At 37.5% G+C, this 20,957-nt stretch overlaps 1 protein-coding gene and 3 pseudogenes across 1 annotated transcript; all 4 read left to right on the forward strand.

The window, feature by feature from the left end:
• Window positions 1-1,037: 1,037 nt before the first annotated feature.
• Window positions 1,038-3,155, forward strand: LOC110774611 (putative xyloglucan galactosyltransferase GT14 pseudogene; annotated as a pseudogene).
• Window positions 3,156-7,312: 4,157 nt separating this feature from the next.
• LOC110774338 (putative xyloglucan galactosyltransferase GT14 pseudogene) lies at window positions 7,313-8,785 on the forward strand (annotated as a pseudogene).
• Window positions 8,786-14,637: 5,852 nt separating this feature from the next.
• LOC110774371 (putative xyloglucan galactosyltransferase GT14) lies at window positions 14,638-16,497 on the forward strand. The gene has a single exon (XM_021978906.2). It carries the CDS (start codon window positions 14,793-14,795, stop codon window positions 16,302-16,304), a length of 1,512 nt encoding a protein of 503 aa, XP_021834598.2. The 5' UTR covers window positions 14,638-14,792; the 3' UTR covers window positions 16,305-16,497.
• Window positions 16,498-18,078: 1,581 nt separating this feature from the next.
• On the forward strand, window positions 18,079-19,913 carry LOC110744403 (putative xyloglucan galactosyltransferase GT14 pseudogene; annotated as a pseudogene).
• Window positions 19,914-20,957: the final 1,044 nt, after the last annotated feature.

A 20,957-nucleotide genomic window follows, 5' to 3' on the forward strand; every position in this document is an offset into this window, starting at 1 on the left:
GCATAAATTACGTGACGAGGCTTTTGCTTTAACCTTTTCTTTGTTATGTTCTTTCTTTGGCTAAAGACAAGGCTTTTAAAGAGGTCTTGGTATGCCTCGTCTTGAAATGAGAGAATTATCCAAATAAATGTTGTTTTTAACTTGACTAGACCTTTCACGTTAGAGCATCCGCAATGATGCTCTCTATTTCTTAACTAAAATTTAGCTAAAAATATAAGAAAGTTATTTTAGGAGCTCTCTAAAAAATTTCAACTCCAACCATACTCCATAATTTGGAGAGTCATAAATGCTATAACTCTTTTTTAATTGGTCAATCTCTATTAAAAAAAAAAAAATAGTTAGCATTAAATAAAGGTTTGAAATACTCATTAAATAAAGAAGCATTAAATTATAGTGAGCCACTAGGAGTCCTTTCTCTCTCCTCAGATTTAGGAGCTCCTAGATGACTCCCTATTTTAGGTGGTGGATAGGGAGCATGGTTGGAGTTGCATTTTTACAATTCCTCCCTAAAATTTGTCTAAGAATGTTGTTTAGGGAGCCCATTGCGGATGCTCTTAGGAAATATTTTTGCTCACCACTTTAATTCAAGGTGTATGCTCATCACTCTTTTTAATATTTGACACGTGTCTACAGGTATAATCATAGTTAATTTTTTACATTTATTTATGTATCCACAATTATCTTTATAGACACATATCAAATATTAAAAATGATAATAAACATATACTTGAATTAAAGTGGTGAGTAAAAATGCTACCATTCGCGTTATATCTCATTTTGTAAAATGACTTCAATGATTTTTAACCGCATTAGGAAATAATTCCTCAATCTCATCCGCTTTTGTAGGGTACAAGATCTCCTCATGGATGACATGTGTAACATGAGTGCTTCAATCACCCGACAACGTAACGGACGTTCCTCGCTCACTACAACCTTTTTTTTACACAAATCCAAAAGCAACCCTCATTTCATCCGTCATCGTCCAACCAACTACCCTTGGATGCATGCATTGTACATCAAACTCTCTCTCTCTCCCTCTCTCTCTCCAAGTCTATGATTTTTTCTATAGTAAATTCTGTACTAACTTATATTTGCCACATTGGGCCTAACAGTACGCATTCCTATTATTAATGCCACACATGGGTTTCTTTGTTTTCTCTTTTCCTTTTCCCCAAACAAACTATTTTTCTATATTTTCTCTTCTCTCTCACAGTCACACCCACTCTCCCAGGTGTCTTTCTTCTGCTATGAGACTTTGAGCTACTGCAGATTTCGGTTTGCTCAGCACAGCAAGCAAGACCAAAAATGGAGAAACTTCTCGCAGGAAAGTGCTCTCAAGAACTCTGGTTTGGTATACTCATCTCCTTTGCTATGTGCTTTGTTTTTCTCTGCTTTGATTATTCAACTTTCTGGGCCGTCAACAATGAGGCCAATCTTTTGGTCACCAAAAAAGTTGATCCAATTGGCATTTTGAATTTTAACCAAACCAGAGACTCATGCTCTGATCGTTACATTTACATCCATGAGGGTCTTCCTAGCAGATTCAACTATGATTTCCTCGACAACTGTGAGTCTCTGAGTGCAGGAACCAGTATCAGCAACATCCCAAGTATGTGTCCTCACCTTGTGAATTTAGGTCTTGGCCCTGAAATTAACAGCTCTGAAGGGGTTTTGTCAAACAAGAGCTGGTTCAAAACAAATCCCTACTTGTTAGAAGTCATATTCCACAACAGGATGAAGAACTATGAGTGTTTGACAAAAAATTTCACTCTGGCTTCAGCCATTTATGTGCCATTTTATCCCAGCATGGATGTTGGTGTCCATCTGTGGGATTCGAACCTCACTATCAGAGACTCTTCGGCGAAACATTTCGCGAAGTGGCTTTCGGGGCAACCCGAATGGTCGAAAATGTGGGGGAGAGACCATTTCTTTGCTTCTGGGAGGATTGCTTGGGATTTCAGGAGGGAAAGAGACAATAGCTCTGCTTGGGGTAGTAAACTCAGGTTCTTGCCTGAGTCCAAGAACATGACTATGTTGACATTGGAAGGAAGCAGGTGGAAAAACGACATTGCAATTCCATACCCCACAAACTTTCATCCGGCAAAGGACAGTGAGGTTGTTCAATGGCAGAACAGAGTTATAGAGCAAGAAAGGCCTTATTTGTTCACTTTTGCTGGAGCACCAAGGCCTAACCAGAACGGTTCTATCCGGGGCAAACTTATTGATCATTGCCAAGCTTCAACTAAGTGCAAGTTTCTACATTGCACTGAAAAAAAATGTGGCAATCCCGTTACTGTTATGAGGGTGTTTCAGAGCTCAGTTTATTGCTTGCAGCCTGAAGGGGATTCATACACTCGGAGGTCAGCTTTCGACGCTTTTCTGGCTGGTTGTATTCCAGTTTTCTTTCATCCAGCTACTGCCTATACTCAATATTTATGGTATTTACCAAAAGATCATACCAAGTATTCGGTGTTTATTCCGGTGAGGGATGTAAAAGATTTGAAAGAAGGCCAAATTGAGAATGTGTTGCTTGGAATTTCAAAGGATCAAGAGGTGGCTATGAGAGAGGAGGTTATAAGGTTAATACCAAAGCTGGTATATGCAGATCCTAGGTCAAGATTAGAGACTCAAGATGCATTTGATATAGCTGTGCAAGGAATTCTTGAGAGAATAGAGAATGTGAGAAAGGTGATTAGAGAGGGGAGAGATCCTAGCATTGGTTTTGCAGATGAGGATAATGGTAAGTTCAAATTTCCTGTGACAATAGACTCATAGACTTGGTTGAGTGCAATGGATAGTTTATATACACAGAGCAAGTATAGATGGAAGAAGAAGAGGAGAGATATAGAACTCAAACCAAAAATTTGCAGTTTGGTTTAGAAGCTATGCAACACAATGGAAGTTCCAACGGATCGCAAAATTGTTGCTCTCCCTCGCTTGCTTGTACTGTGATCAATATAGTCGTAGTGTTTGGATGGAGGAAGCTCTTCCTTGGCCTGAGCCTTGTAGAAAATATATATATTTCAAATTCTCTTGCTTAAGCCTCGTGTTCATATGTATTTGAGTTGCACCTCTGCTTGAAATTTCTGGTGATTGCAGAGAGAGTAGAATTCTATGTTAAATTAATCTATAAAGAATAAATGCTTCTATGTAAAGACAGAGTAGAATTTTTTGTGTGTGTTCTTTCCTTGTTCCGGGCATTTTAGAAAATCAACAACAGAGCTTGGAATTTTCATCACTGCAACAAATTAAATGGAAAAAGATCCTGTAATCCTTTACCAAAAATCTCAAAGAACATTTAAAGCAACATTTTTTTTCCCTGTAAGTGGCCACAAGCACATTATAAGGAACAAATCAGTAAGGCTAAGAGCAGAAGCTTAGGGCCTGTTTGATAACCATTTCAATTTTACTTTTTACTTTTTTATTTTTATTTTTTGTGCTAGAGTATAGAGGAAAATATGAGAGTGTGAATGAGAATGAGGATGAGATTGAGAGAGAGGATGAGAGGGAGGAGTAGCAAAAGTGAAAACAAAAACTTGAAAGTGAAAACAATTTAAAATAGATTTCAGTTTTTGGTTTTTGTTTTCATTTTTGTTACTTCTTCCTCCCATCCTCCACTCTCATCTTCTCTCTCAATCCTATCTTCAATCTCATTCTCACTTCCATCCTCCCTCTTTTTCCTCTATATTCTAGCACAAAAAATTAAAACAAAAAATTAAAATTGAAACGGTTAGCTCAACAAATTCTCAATTCTCACCATCATCATTAGTAATGGCACCTATCAAGTTAACTTTGGGATTTCATCTATGAAATTAGAATTTATGTTTTTAAAATGTAATATGGTAATCTTAAATATGGTAGGTTATGTTTAAATATGTCATATATATACCCACACAGAGGTTATTTAAGGGACTCTTGTAAGGTTCACTTTGCATTGTATTTTAATGATCCGAATTGTCTAATTTTTAGTTATACTCTCAAACATCATTCTAAAATCCACTAGAAAATAGAGATTTGTCTCAATAATGTGTGGTCCTCTCACACTTCCAATCAATTAGTGTGCTCCTTAATCTTTTGTTTGCGCATCAATTTGGCCCCTCTCAATACATTCCATCAGCAAGATCAATAATAATTTTTTAATTTTTTAATTAAATTACAAATACAACTATATGTTGACTTAAAATAGAAAATAGAAAAGGGAGCTTCACTAATATACCCAAAATGGGGGATGAATTTATCAAAAAACCCCACATAGAATGCACTTTAGAAACACACCCAAAATACATTTATTATATAACAAATTGGTATTGAAGTTCCTATATATTACAGGGCTGCCACTAATAAGCCCAACAGAAAAAAACTCAAAAAAAACCCAAAACCAACCCAACCCAAATTTATAAACAAGCCCAAACATTTTAACCATCTAGAAAACTGTAACTTTTGTCCAAAAAAAAAAAAACAATAACTCAACTTCCAACACGCGCTTTTATTAACTTCTCTGCAAAACGTCTCTTCGTTCACCTTCATCAAAGCGTCCTCATCTTCAATCAGACAGAAACTCCATAACCACCACCAAGCACCAAGAACAAATACGACACAGTGACCTCCGCCTACAAAACCAAGAGAAAAGTTCAGAGAACGATTTCAACACTAAAACACTTCAAAGGTAAGACATTTACAACACCGAACTTACTGTAATGTTGATAAATTGATATAAAGTTCCATTCTAGGGTAATAACAGTCTCTGCAAAACGTAACTACAAGCATGCATCTTCATTAAATGATCTCTGCAAAACGTCTGATTATTTCATCGTCTTCATCATTTATGCAAACCGAAACTCCATAACCACCATGAAGCTTGATCTACTTTCAAAAACCAACACCACACACTAACCTCCACCTACAAAACAAAGACAAAATTTCATAGAACAATTTCAACAAGAAAAGGCTTCAAAAGTAAGACATTTAAAAGCCAAACCTTTACTGTAATGTTGATTAATTGCTGTAAAGTTCCAGTGTAGGGTAATAATAGTATTTTAGATTCGACTCCAAGATAAAATCTTGAAACTATATTAGATTTTCACTATTGGATTGACTGCATAGGACTATAAAATAGTCGGTTTTCAGCAACTCGAAACAGAAAGAGATATTTAGTCATACAGATTCTTAACACTACTAGTTTACTGTCATGTTGATTAATGGTTGTAAAGTTCCAGTATAGAGTAATAACACTGTTTGTTTCCTATGGAATCCTATTTCTAATGCATGTCGACTACTATAAAGTTTCAGTCTATGGTAATAACACTCCTAGTTTCCTATGAAATCCTATTTCTAATGCATATCTACCACTGTAAAGTTTCAGTATAGGGTAATAATAGTATTTTGATTCGAATCTAGGACAAAATCTTGAAACTATATTGGATTTTCATTACTGAACTGATTGCATAGGACTATAAAATAGTCGATTTTCAGCAACTCAAAAAAGAAAGAGATATTTAGTCATATACCAATTCTTAACACTGCTAGTTTACTGTTATATTGATTAATGATTGTAAAGTTCCAATATAGGGTAATAACACTGCTTGTTTCCTATGAAATCCTATTTCTAATGCATGTCTACCATTGTAAAGTTCTAGTATAGGGTAATAACACTGCTAGATTCCTCTACTTGTTTCCTATGAAATCCTATTTCTAATGCATGTTTACCATTGTAAAGTTCTAGTATAGGGTAATAACACTGCTAGATTCCTCTGAAATCCTATTTCTAATAAATGTCTACTCCCTGTGAAGTTCCAGTATAGGGTAATAACACTGCTAGTTTCCTATAAAATCTGGTTTCTAATGCATGTCTACCACTGTAAAGTTCCAGTATAAGGTAATAACACTGCTTATTTCCTATGAAATCCTATTTCTAATTCATGTCTGTAAAGTTCCAATATAAGGTAATAACACTGCTACCTAACAGCAAATTATAGTCAACTCAAAAACCAGTAGTGCATAAACAGAAAAAACACAAATATAGTCAAATTCAATTGAAAAAACATACCTCCATTAATATGATAACCGAATCAAATATCACAAATTTGTAACCACAGCTCAAACCAAAACACAAGAGCAAATCCACAACCAAACCGAATATGAAATCAATCCAAATTATAAACAAAAAGTAACTAAAATCACAATTTAAAACTCAAACGAATATCTAAATACAAATTAGAACGAAATCAGAAAATCCAACAGCTTACCTCCAAATTGGCAATAACAAAAATAAACATATAAAATCAAGAAGAATTGGATCTACAATTGCACATACATAAACACCAAAATCTAGGGTGTATTGATTAATTTTCAAAACTCCAAAATCTATCCTAACCACATACATAAACACCTAGAGCACGAAAAGTAAATGAAGTTTCATACCTTGATCAACGGAAACAATCGCTTGAGTCGCCGGAAACGACGTTGGAAAACTTAAAATCCACAGACCTTTCCGAGCTCGTAATGGAGTCGTGAGTGGCTGATGTGGCTGGGCTTTAGCCCAGACTTGATCGTCGGCCCTGGCAGGTCCTTTTCTGACCGGTCTCACGGCTGGCTGTGGCCGGAGCACCAAGATCGCTAGAGAGAGACGAGAGAGAGCGTGCCCAAAATTTTTCAAAAAAACTAATTTAATACTAAATGGGTAATAAAGGTATTTTATTTATCTAATTAAACTAAAAAAGGTAACAGCTGTCAGTTTTGGGTTTTTTTTGGGTGTGTTTATATATATTGAATGGTATAGGGTATATTTATAGTTTTATGTCTAGGAATGGGTATTTCACTAATTTTCTAAATAGAAAATCTCTAAATTAGTAAGAAATCCTAGATTTCAAAATATTTCTAAAACTTAACTAATAAGAAATATAGTAAAAATCTAAACTAAATAATGTTAAGAAAATAATCTCCTAATAGACAACTTATTGGAATTAAAAATATGCAAGAAATTAAATATAAATCTTGCCAAAAGGAACCTTTTCTTGAAATTTACTCAAGCAATCCGAAAATGCCAAAAATAGCTTCATCTTCCTTTCCTAGCGTTATGCTTGATTCTCAAGGGCGACTTTCCATCTTTGGGCTCTACTTGCCTTATTTTACACTGTTTCTTTTTGTACATTTTCTCCGCGGGTATAAACCCCATGTTTTCCTACAGCACTATCACTCTGAGGTTTTCTCCTCACACACACTCAATGCCTTCGTCTTCCTTCCACTTTGAGACTTGAGTGAATCAGTAACTGGAGATATTCTACTGTAGAGACTGCTCAGAATTAAAGACCAAATGGGAAAACCACTTGCCAGAAAGTCCTCTCAAGAAGTCTGGTTTGGCATACTAGCACCCTTTTTTATTTTGTGCCTTGTATTGCTTTGCTTGAGTTATTCAACTCTATTGGGTGTCACCAATGGGGTCAATCTTTTGGTGATTAAACAATTTCACACAATTAACATTTGGAAGATCAACCACACCGAAGACTCGTGCGCCAATCGTTACATTTACATCCATGAGGGTCTTCCTGCCAGATTCAACTATGACTTCCTCAACAACTGTGAGTCTCTAAGTGCAGGGACTTGTAATTGTAACACACCAAATATGTGTCCTCACCTTATGAATTTGGGGCTTGGTCCTCAAGTTAACGACTCCGAAGGTGTTTTAGCCAACAAGAGTTGGTTTAAAACAAATCCCTACTTGTTAGAAGTCATATTCCACAACAAGATGAAGCAGTATGAGTGTTTGACAAAAAACTCCTCCCTGGCTTCAGCCATTTATGTGCCATTCTATCCCAGCATGGATGTTGGTGTCCATCTGTGGGATTTTAACCTCACTATCAGAGACTCTTCAGCTAGAGATTTTGTAAAGTGGCTTTCGGGACAACCCGAATGGATGAAAATGTGGGGGAGAGACCATTTCTTTGCTTCCGGGAGGATTGCTTGGGATTTCAGGAGGGAAAGAGACAATAGTTCTGATTGGGGTAGTAAACTCAGGTTCTTGGCTGAGTCCATGAACATGACCATGTTGTCAATTGAAGGAGGGAGATGGAAAAACGACATTGCAATTCCATACCCCACGAACTTTCATCCTGCAAAGGACAGTGAGGTTGTTCAATGGCAGAACAGAGTTAGGGAACAAGAAAGGCGTTATTTGTTCTCTTTTGTTGGCGCACCAAGGCCTCACCAGCAGACTTCAATCCGGGGAAAACTTATTGATCATTGCCAAGCTTCAACTAATTGCAAGTTTCTACATTGCGATGAAAAGCAATGTGGCAACCCTGTTACTGTTATGAGGGTGTTTAAGAGCTCTGTTTATTGCTTGCAGCCTGGAGGGGATTCATACACTAGGAGGTCAGCTTTCGACGCATTTCTGGCTGGTTGCATTCCAGTTTTCTTTCATCCGGCTACGGCTTATACTCAATATTTATGGCATTTGCCAAAGAATCATACCAAGTATTCCGTGTTTATTCCGGTAAGGGATGTAGAAGATTTGAAAGAAGGCCTAATTGAGAAAGTGTTGCTTGGAATTTCAAAGGATAAGGAAGTGGCCATGAGAGAGGAGGTTATAAGGCTAATACCAAAGTTGGTATATGCAAATCCCAGGTCAAGATTAGGGACTCAAGATGCATTTGACATCGCTGTGCAGGGAATTCTTGAGAGAATAGAGAATGTGAGAAAGGTGATTAGAGCGGGGAGGGATCCTAGTATTGGTTTTGCAGATGAGGATAATGATAAGTTCAAATTTCCCGAGACACTAGACTCATAGACACGATTGAGCGCAATGGATAGTTTCTATGTAGAGCAAGTAGAGATGGAAGAAGAAGTGGAGATATAGAAATCAAACCAAACAAATTGCAATTGACTTTTATTATAGCCATAACTTTTAATATAGCATCTTGTTCATTTTATTAATTTACGGGTGTATTGAATTGGTATTTTAATGAATATTAAAGCAGTCACTAACTCTTTTGGACTCTATGGGTTTTAATTGACTTCTATAGACTGCACATAGACTGTTACCGAATTTACTAATTATCAGGAATGAGGAAAGCAATGAATTGCGGAAATAGATATGGGTAATCAAGAAATTGGAATTGGATCAACTACTCTTAAATGATCTCATTCTTAATTTTAAGGGTATTTGATTACTAATTTTAATGTGAAACCCACATAATATTTATTCCTTACGTAAACGTAGGGGAAGTAAGAATTTTGAATCATTCCAGTACCCATGTGTTAGTACACTGTAATTGAAATAATTCCAATACTCATTACTGATAAGTAAACATGCCAATATATATAGATTTTATTGGAGCTTTTTCAGTTGAGTTATTTACATTAACACACCCTGAGGTTTTCGGCATTTTCACAAACCCCGGAGGTTTCAAAAATTACACAATACCCTCCTTGAGGTTTCAAATTATTTTCACAAAAGCTCTTTTTGTGGATTGTTCGTGCAAAAATTGATGATTTCATTTAGGGGTTTTAGCCATTTTACCCAATGAATTATGACCGTTGTATAATTTAACCCCCTGAACTAAAAAATCAACCAATTTAGTACTCCAAACCCATTAAAACATCCAATTTAGCCTTTACTGTCAAAGTTTTTTAATTTCATCAACTTTTCATTCAAAAAGTCACGTATGCTTCACGTGACTTATTATTTGAGCCTTTTTGTTTTTTTTTAATTATTTGAGTTTTTAGATATTATTATTATTAAAAACTAAACATTTAAAAAATAAAAATATTAAATAAAAAGGAAAAAAAACCAAGTGTCATCCTGTACTGAAGGCAACAAATGTTCAAAGTTTGACTTCTCGAATTGGTCTTTTTGTGATTTGTTGACCATGTAACTGTCCTCTGCTAAGGAATGAATATTTCTCGAACATTTCTTTGAATGAAAAATCAAACTGGCATTGATGTTTGGGTGATTACATCGCTTTATCGAAAGGAAATAACTGGATGAATGATTTGAAACATCAACAATAATTTGTCTTCAGTGGGAGTGGAGTAGACTTAGTCATCTGCTGGGGACTGAGTTGCCGATGAGAAGCTTCAAGGGTACTTTTGGAGGTAATAAGCATTCCACTGCCTTGAAATTTCATTTCCCTCCAAAGTATCTAGTGTATAGCGTCCTCAGCTCCCAGGTCTGTTGACCACGTAGGGGCCTTCCCAGCTAGGCTTCATATGTTTTTTTATCCTTCTTTAGGTGCCGTGGTGAAGGCTTTTCTTAGTAGAAGGTCTCCGAGTTGGAATTGTCTGGCCTTTGCCTTTTTGGTGCAATAAGACATCACTTGCTGATGATAAGCCTCAACCTGTACAATGACCTTTTCTCGTTCCTCCTCAAGTAGGTCAAGGTTAACCTTCATTTGCTCGCAGGTTTGATTAATGTTGCCCACCTTGATGCTAATAGATGAAAAGTGATATGAGTAGGAATGATTACTTCAGTATCATAGGCTAAGGAAAAAAGGGTTTCACCAGTTGATCTCCTTTTGGTGGTGCGATAAGTCCATAGTACTCAGGGCAGCTCATCCACCCATTTTCCCTCAGGGGCTTCCAGCCTCTTTTTCAAGTAGTCCAGCACGATTTTGTTGGATGCTTCTGCTTGACCATTTCCTTGTGGATATCTCAAAGTTGATAAGTGTTGCTTGATACTATATTTCACAAGGAATCTAGTGATCTGCTTGCCAATGAATTGTGGTTTGTTGTCGGTGACTAGCGACTGTGGGCAGCCAAAGCGACATTTGATATTTTTCTAGGTAAATCGTTGTACATCAACTTCTTTAGTAGATGATAGAGCTTTGGCCTCAATCCATTTAGTAAAGTAGTCAGTGGCTATGATCATCATTTCCTTCTTGGTAGGTACCCGTGGCATGGGACCCATTAAGTCAATTGCCCATTGCATGAATGTCTATGGATTGTTCTGCTGGTGGTACACTTCTACAGGTAGACCAGGAATTGGCTTATATCGTTGTCATTGATCACATCTTTTGATATACTCAATGGAGTCATGACATATGGTACGCCAGAAGTAGCCTATGCTGAGAGCCTTCTGGGCGAGTGATAACTAGTGCTAATGGCATACCCTCTCCAATTATTGGCGAGGGCACAATATCTCTCACTCCCACTCTGTCCTTGCCTCATGTGTTATTAGTTCCCAATATCCATTGTAACTTGTTATCTATTGGTCGATTATTTGATACACTTCATGCTTTGCTACTTTCTATCCTACACATTACTCTTTTCAGGATCTCAAGACTCAAGAGACGATTGGGCATAGTAAACAGTTAAGGGGGTTATATTATTTGACTTTGCCTTCTGCACCTATTCATGATCGTGTCGTTAATACTGTTCAAAGTTGCAGTGTCAAAGACAAACAACAAATTTGGTTATGACATCGTCGCTTGGGACACCCGTTGTTTGGCTACCTTAAGCGTCTATTTCCATCTTTATTCCGCTCTTGTGATGAATCTAGTTTTAAGTGTGCGACATGTATTTTGGCCAAGAGCCATCGCATTGTGTTTCCTTTGAATGACAGTAAAGCTACACAGCCTTTTGATTTAGTGCATTCTGATGTGTGGGGTCCGGCTCGAGTTACTTTGAACGAATTTCGTTGGTTCTTGACATTTATTGATGATTATACCCAACTCACTTGGGTTTTCTTGCTAAAAATAAACATGATGTTACTTCCATCCTTTCAGAGTTTTGTACTATGATGTTTACTCAGTTTCAGGCTCGAGTCAAAGTATTTTGAACTGATAATGGAGGAGTATATGTGAATAATACTTTGGCTTTTTTCTTCCGTGCTCAAGGTATTATTCACTAAACGAGAACCCCATTTACCCCTCAACAAAATGGTGTGTTTGAAAGGAAGAACCGACAATTGCTTGAAGTTGTCTGCTCACTCATATTGGATATGTCTGTTCCCCATCATCTTTTGGGGCATGCTGTTCTATCTACTGCCTATTTGATTAATCGTACTCCTAGTTGGGTTCTTGATTTCAAGACTTCGCATGATGTGTTTGCTGAACATGTTTCCCCTGTCTCCGTCTCCAAGTTGCCCCCTAAAGTTTTTGGGTGTGTTGCCTATGTTCATGTCTACTCTCATCAACAGAGTAAACTTGATCCTTATGTGCTGCATTGTGTATTTATTGGCTAGTCTTCTACTCAGAAAGGTTATAAGTGCTATCATCCACCTACCCAGAAGGTGCATGTTACTTTGGACGTGACTTTCCATGAAGAAGTGTCTTATTATGTTTCTCCCTCCTCTCCAATTCAGGGGGAGAGGGGGAGTGAATTGGAGAATGATGTGTTTGAAGATACTGCTCTCGAGAAGGAAACGACTAGTCGCACTGAAGCAAGTGACAGGTCGCCTATATCTGAAGATGAAACATGTAGTCTATGTGAAGAAACGACAAGTTGTATATCATCCGAGTATCAACTGGCAGATGTACTTATGAAAGCTGTGTCTACTACTGTCTTTCTCAACTCGCTTGACAAGTTTGGTATGCGTGACATCTTTGCTCCAACTTGAGGAGGAGTGTTAGCGTGATCCTAACTTAATTAGGAGATTTATTTCCTAATATATTAGGACTCTATTTCTTTCCCTTTTGTACTGATATTGTGTAATTAGGATTTTATCTTATTTCCTTGTATAACCCTACTAGGGTTACAACCTTGTATTATAAATACCTCATTTTGGAGAATGAAATATATTTGAAAATATTCTACCCATATTGTTTGACTTGGTATCAGAGCGGGTTGATTGACTGGGCCTGAATTGGGCCTTTACCCTTACCCAATATGTGGTGTTCAGATGCTGGGCTTGAATGTTTACCCATACTCTTTACTCAATACGTGATGTTCACATATTGGGCTTGAATGATTGACTCTGATGTGGACTTGGCTCCGCATAAGGGGGCGTGTTGAAGAATATAAGTCCCACATCAGAAACTTGACTAAATAAAATACAATATATAATGAATTATTCCACTACTAATATCATCGAGGCCTTTTGTGATAAAAAACCTCTATGCCCTAATCTTGAATACCATATACCACGGCATCTTAGCCCTCAGGATCAAGAGATGTATTTATCAGAGATGTCTAGGTCCGAAAGGAGCAATAATACATTCATCTTCGTTAGGATGTCAACTTCAACCTGTTTAAATAATTAGGAACACTATAATTAAGGTTCATGCCAAAAATCAAATTACAGAGTAACCTATTGTTTAAACATACACGAGAGAGAGCAAACCAGTTTGTCAGTAGAACCATCAAATATGGTTGTCTCCGTTGGAATTTTAAAAGATTTTAAAATTTTAACCGTTTTTATTTATTTAATTATTTTGACTGTTTTATTTTATTCATTGTGGGGGTTATACATATTTAATTTTCAGGTATTATTTCTATATTGAATGCCTTAATTTTATAGTTTAATGTGGTGAAGGTTACATGTTACTGGATGCCTATAAAAGGCCACTCCTCCTTCACATTTGAAAAACCACAACCCCATCAGAATATCACATACCACAATTTAATTTTCTCCTCTTCTACCTTTTATATTTTCTCTACTTATATTATTAGTTTTGACAACGGTTCTGTGACTTGGATACCTATATCCGTTTATGAACGTGCTCATAGCGGATCTTGAGTTTGTGTACAAGGAGTCGTATAGACCGCCAGTACCTGTACGTAGGGAGGCTACAAAGGCTTTAAAACAGCGTTTTTGCTTTTACTTACCTATTAATTTGTTTTCTTCAATTTCATTGTACCTAAAAAACTTTCTAATTTGTTTATATGTTATTTATAATATAAATGTTTTTGTATTTGGTTTTATGGAAAATAAAAACTATATTTTTTATAAGTCTCTCCGCATCATCCTTGGAAAAAAAGAAAATAAGGGTTTTGATAACCTCTACAATTTCGGTACGACTTTGAAAGAGCTGCTTCAGCATCGTGTAGGTCTGTAACTTGTGTGTGTTAAATAAGGAATAAGAGAGAAAGAAACACGAAAAGAAATCGTCAGCATTTCATTGCATTGCGAGAGACAACATGTACGTTTCCTTGTGAATCGTTAACAAGTAACCCTCTTGTTAAGCATTCCCACACTAACCGTCGTTTATATGACATCTCATTAGAATGTAATGGCTCGAGGACTCCAGACTTGCGTGCTAATTAGTGGCTTCTAGAACACATAATAAAATATAAGAATATTAATTGTCGGCATCAAATCATCAAAGCCAAAGTTGAAATTTGGATGGAACAAATGGAGCTCCGCTTAAGGCTCTCTCAACCACTCCATAATTTCTCCACAAACTATTATATACCCCCACACTCCAAATCTAGATTTTTTTTGATAATCCAAATCCAGAGATTTAGATGACAATATAAGATTAAATTATTTGTGGAGACTAGTACAATATATTTATGTTAAGATGTGAACAATAAGGAAACGAAGAAAATATTTGGATTCTAAATGATTCGTTGCATATAATTATTTCAATTTTATTCTAAATGTATTACAACTAGTTATTTCAAATACATTTAATTTCGTTAAAAACAAATTTATTATTGTTGTCAAATCCAAATCTGTTTTTTTTTTTTTTTCAAATATCTCCATCCTAAAGAATATACACGTTTGTTGGTTTCGAAACTCTCCAAGCACCTGAGAGTTTCTTTTACAGAAAAGGCTTTCCAATCTTTCTTCTCACACATACAAAGTCAATGCCCTTCTCTTCTGCTTTGAGACTAGGGAGAATCAGTACCTGGAGATGTTCTACTGCAGAGAGCTGTTCATAATTAAAGACCATATGGGAAAACCACTGGACAGAAAGTGCTCTCAAGAAGTCTGGTTTGGCATACTGGTCTCTTTTATTTTGTGCCTTGTATTGTATAGCTTAATGTATTCAAGTTTACTGGGTGTTAACAATGGGGTCAATCTTCTGGTAAACAAACAAGTTCACCCGATTCATATTTTGAAGATTAACCGCACCGAATATCCATGCTCTGATCGTTACATTTACATCCATGAAGGTCTTCCTAGCAGATTCAACTATGACTTCCTCAACAACTGTGAGTCTATTACTGCAGGGGCTATGACTGTTAGCAACATTTCAAATATGTGTCCTTACTTTGTTAATTTGGGTCTTGGTCCAGTAATTGAAAGCTCCGAAGGGGTTTTAGCCAACAAGAGTTGGTTTTCCACAAACCAGTTCTTGTTAGAAGTCATATTCCACAACAGGATGAAGCAGTATGAATGTTTGACAGAAAACTCCACTCTGGCTTCAGCCATTTATGTCCCATTCTATGCTGGCATAGATGGCAGTGTCCATCTGCGGGATCCTAACCTCACAGCCAGAGACTCTTCGGGGAAAGATCTTGTTCGATGGCTTTCGAGCAAACCCGAATGGAAGAAAATGTGGGGAAGAGACCATTTCTTTGTTGCTGGGAGGGTTTCCTGGGACTTCAGGAGGCAAAGAGACAATAGTTCTAATTGGGGTAGTAAACTCAGGTGCTTGCCGGAGTCTATGAACATGAGCATGTTATCAATTGAAGGAAGCTTATGGAAAAATGACCTTGCTATACCATACCCTACAAGCTTGCATCCTACAGAGGACAGTGAGGTGGTTCAGTGGCAGAACAGAGTTAGAAAACAAGAAAGGCCTCACTTGTTTGCTTTTGTTGGTGCACCGAGGGCTGGCCAGAAAAACTCTATCCGGGGTAAACTTATTGATCAGTGCCAAGCTTCAACTAATTGCAAGTTTCTACATTGCCATGAAAACAATTGTGACAACCCGGTTACCATTATGAGGGTGTTTCAGAGCTCAGTTTATTGCTTGCAGCCTCCCGGCGATACGAGCACCAGGAGATCCACTTTTGACTCTTTTGTAGCTGGTTGCATTCCAGTATTCTTTGATCCGGCGTCGGCTTACACTCAATACTTATGGCATTTACCAAAAAATCATACCAAGTATTCAGTGTTTATTCCGGTGAGGCTTGCAGAAGATTTGAAAGAAGGCAACATTGAGAAAGTCTTGCTTGGAATTTCGAAGGACAGGGAATTGGCCATGAGAGAGGAGGTTATAAGGCTAATACCAAAGCTGGTATATGCAGATCCAAGGTCAAGATTGAAGACTCAAGATGCATTTGATTTAGCTGTGCAGGGGATTCTTGAGAGAATAGGAAATGTTAGGAAGGTGATTAGGGAGGGGAAGGATCCTAGTATTGGTTTTGCAGAGTCTGATAGTGGTAAGTTCGCATTTCCAAAGACATTAGACCAATAGACTTTATTCAATGCAAATAGATACTTTCTTCTGGGAGCTACTCAAGATGGAAGAACTGGATGGTGTGAAGTTATGTAAAACAAAAATAAAGAATTTGTGTCCTCGATCCAATTTGTTTATTACTAGGTGGTAAATCAACCGATCCTCAAGTGTTATTTTGCGTAATGAATTCTGATGCTGGTTCATGACTCAATCATCGACATGTCAATGCCATTGTTTCAAACATTTAAATGCATATTTGATTGTTGGGTTAATAAATGCAAGAAGGCAGTGTGTTTGGTTGTATGTTAAATAAATATTGTCAAACATGTATAGCAATGTTATTGGGCCACATGAAGATGTAAGGTGAGGTCCCAAGTACTGTCCTTTTAATTCTCACTCTCTTTGTCTTCTCTCTAACCCCAACGTTCCTTTTTAAAAAAATTTGGAATACAAGCAATATCTAAACTACAAGGGGGAGAGCCCAATCCCTCCCCTAACCCCCTCCCCCAAAAAAACACTCCACAATTGCTTTCACTTTGAAGGAAGGGGGGAAAGTGGAGGAGACCACTGTTCTTCCTCCCCTATCCCCTCATTTCTTCCTCCCTTCTCCACTCTTCCCCCATTTTCAGTGGCATAAGGTTTTCCCTTTTGTTTTGGTTTTGTTATGCTTTTCCTCCACTCATCATAGGCGATTGCGTCTCGACGTTGGATCTCCACCACCACCACCACCATCCTCTACTCCTTGGTACCACGGGTAGCTCTTTCGTCGTTTATCCTCGGTGGCACTCTCTGGTATGAGGTTTCTCAAATGCGCTTACAGCTTGGATATGGTAGGTCTCCATGCGTTGGTGGCTTGCCTGCCAACATTTTCGGTCATTTTGTGTTGCATTTGTTTGAACTCTATGAGTTCACTATGATGTAACTAGCTTTGGCTTTCTATTAATAAACTTGTCACAAGGGGAAGGGGGTTTCTCACACAAACACACACACACTACCAATGTGCCATGAGAGTTCGAACCTAAGACCACTTGTCTACAAGTTAAAACCATTTTCCACTAGCTGGACCTCGCACATTCGTCAATTCTTTATCTTCCACAATTCACATAAATGCCATTCTAAAACATCCTCAACCAGCATGAAACATGAGATAGGAACCACTGATGCAATTCAACTATTAATCAGTTCACATGTATGCATGTACTTCAGAAGTCAATACAATGGGTGATATATATACATAGGTCATTGATTTTATGAAAGGTAGATTTGTTTTGGGTAGTTTTATCTTCTTAAGCAGATCACAACGACTCGGCTTTCAAAAGTGGAAAGATAACAAACTACACCAAAAATTAGTGATAAATAAATTAATGAAAGGAAGTTCCTTACAATAAAATGCTATGGTGCATATTGCATACTAACACAATCTGGTGCACTAGTACAGGTGGTTTTCTTTTGCAACTGATTTTGACCGTTAGATGAAACGTCAGCTTGCAGCTTTTAGGGAAGATAAAATATCTGCTTACAGTTTCCTAGAGAATTTACATTATAATTGACAAAGAAGGTTGAAGCCACGTGTTCTATGCCCTTGGACATAACAAGCGGTGAGTTTGGCTGAGGAAGAAAGATTGAGACAAAAACAAAAATGAGTAGAAACGTTGAATGGACAAGAGAACAGAGAGAGCAATTAGCTGAAGTTGACATGCTTGTCGGTCGTCTAATCTCAATCAAAATTGCTGGAACTTTATTTGCAGAGAATAGTTGCGTCTCCAAACTGATGTATCATGATTGATTTGTGAAAACTCAGTAAAATTAACACAAGAATATTTCAAAGCTATAGCTTATGATAGCCTCTTGCGTATTCTATTCAGTTTAGTTTTAGGCTTCATTTACAAACCAAGTTCTCTCATTTTCCTCCTCACACAGTCTCTGTCCGTCACCAAATGGGGAAACCACCGCCCGGAAAGTGCTCTCAAGAAGTCTGCTTTGGCCTCCTAGTGTCTTTTGTTTTGTGCCTTGTATTGCTTTGCTTGAACCATTCAACTTCATTGGGTGCCAACAATTGGATCGATCTTTCGATGAGTAAACAAGTTCGTCCAATTGGTGTTATGAAGATTAACAACACCGAAGATTCATGCTCCGATCGCTACATTTATATCCATGATGATCTTCCTTCCAAGTTCAACAGTGACTTCCTCATCAACTGCAAGTCTATTTCTGCAGGGATTAGTAGTAGTAGCATACCAAGTATGTGTCCTGACCTTGTGAATTTGGGTCTTGGTCCTAAAATTGAAAACTCTGACGGGGTTTTAGCCAACGAGAGTTGGTTTATCACAAATCCTTACTTGTTAGAAGTCATATTCCACAACAAGATGAAGAAGTATGAGTGTTTGACAAGCAACTCCACTCTGGCGTCTGCCATTTATGTGCCATTCTATACTGGCATGGATGCCAGTGTTCATTTGTGGGATTCTAACCTCACTATCAGAGACTCTTCAGCTAAGAATTTGGTCAAGTGGCTTTCGGGACAACCCGAATGGAAGAAAATGTGGGGCAGAGACCATTTCTTTGTTTCTGGGAGAACTTCTTGGGATTTTAGGAGGGTAAGAGACAATAGTTCTGAGTGGGGTAGTAAACTCAGGTTCTTTCCAGAGTCCATGAACATGACTATGTTATCAATGGAAGGAAGCCTTTGGAAAAATGACATTGCTATACCATACCCCACAAGCTTTCATCCTGCAAAGGACAGTGAGGTGGTTCAATGGCAGAACAGAGTGAGACAACAAGAAAGGCCTTACTTGTTTGCTTTTGTCGGTGCACCAAGGCCTCACCTGCAAGGTTCTATCCGGGGCAAAATTATTGATCATTGCCAAGCATCAACTACTTGCAAGTTTTTACATTGCGGTGAAAACAATTGTCACAACCCGGTTAATATTATGAGGGTGTTTCAGAGCTCAGTCTATTGCCTGCAGCCTCGAGGGGATTCAGACACTAGGAGGTCAGCTTTCGACGCTATTCTGGCTGGTTGTATTCCAGTCTTTTTTCATCCTGCCACCGCGTTTTCTCAATATTTGTGGTATTTACCAAAGAATCATACCAAGTATTCCGTGTTTATTCCGGTGAGGGATGTAAAAGATTTGAAAGAAGAAGGCATCATTGAGAAAGTCTTGCAGGGAATTTCAAAGGATAGGGAATTGGCCATGAGAGAGGAGGTTATAAGGATGATACCAAAGCTGGTATATGCAGATCCCGGGTCAAGATTAGACACTCCAGATGCATTTGATATAGCTGTGCAGGGAATTCTTGAGAGAATAGAGAATGTTAGAAAGGTGATTAGAGAAGGTAGGGATCCTAGCATTGGTTTTGCAGAGGGTGATGGTACTAAGTTCACATTTCCTGATACAGTAGACTAACTAGATTGAATGCAATATATACTTTCTGAGTGAAGATACAGAAATTGGGGGGGAAAAGGAAGAACAGCTTATGTAGAGAAATAAAATATAAAGAAAAGAACTGATGTTCTTTTGTTTTTAAACTTTAAATTTATAGACCATAAATTTGTATTCCACTATGCGATTATTCTCCGTTGTTTGATGTCGATTGCAGAAGCTTTCCAGAAAGTTACAGATATAACTCTGTACTGTGAGTATGTTTTTGAGAGGTTGCACCATTGTTGCTCGGTCATTTGCAAAATTTTCTTGGAACTGTGATTAACTTACTGACTGAGGCCTCATTTCCGAGACGATGTATTCGTTGCTTAGTCGAATGAAATTGCTTTAGCTATTAAAAAAAGATAGTACATTAACAGATCATATATGAAATGAAAATTGAATATCATGTATACCTTGCTTAGCTCAATGAAAGCTGATATGGTGGTTTGCGTTTATACCAATTTCAAATTCCAAAGGATTTGCCTAAACTATACCTAGAGTAGCTCATACTCTCAATTATTCTCAATAAATTCTTATTGAATTAGAATTAACCAAGTCCCCCGAACTAGGACCCCAATCGAACTTAACCTCCTGAACTAAAAAGTCAGCCAATTTAACATCCGAATTAATTAAAATAACCAATTTAACACATGCCATTAGATTTTATCACATTTCATCCATAAAGTGTCAGAAGTGGACCTTCGCGAACGACACCATGAGCAGCAAGAACCCGATCGTGAACAGGAGCTACATAGAGAAGGAGTCGGAGGTCCGAATCTAGAGCTGGTCATGAGGCGTGGACAAAAGCAGCTTCTTCGCAGTCTCAATCCCAACCCAGACAATTGAATCGAATGTAAGCAAAATTGCTAAATTGCCCAAAATTGCCCCCATTTTTTACTAAAGGTTTTTGGGTTTATGGTAAGGTCAAAATTGCCCTCTAAATATGTTCCATGTGCGCCTCACGTGACATTTTGGATGAAATTATGGATGAAATTCAATGAAAACTAACGGTAAGGGTGAAATTGGTGATATTTATAAATTCGGGGACTAAATTAGCTGATTTTTTAGTTTAGGAGGTTAAGTTCGATAGGAGTCATAGTTGAGGGGGTAAAACAGCTGAAAATAATAAGTTTTCGTGTTTGCCACAAATAATAAGTTGATTGAATACAGTCTGTCACCATCACTCGATCAAGATATTCAAAGTCATGGTTTTGTATTGTTGCTTTGATCAGCCAAAGAAAGAATC

Source organism: Prunus avium, chromosome 1, assembly GCF_965620075.1.
Source record: "Prunus avium chromosome 1, drPruAviu1.hap1.1, whole genome shotgun sequence".
Classification (NCBI taxonomy): domain Eukaryota; kingdom Viridiplantae; phylum Streptophyta; class Magnoliopsida; order Rosales; family Rosaceae; genus Prunus; species Prunus avium.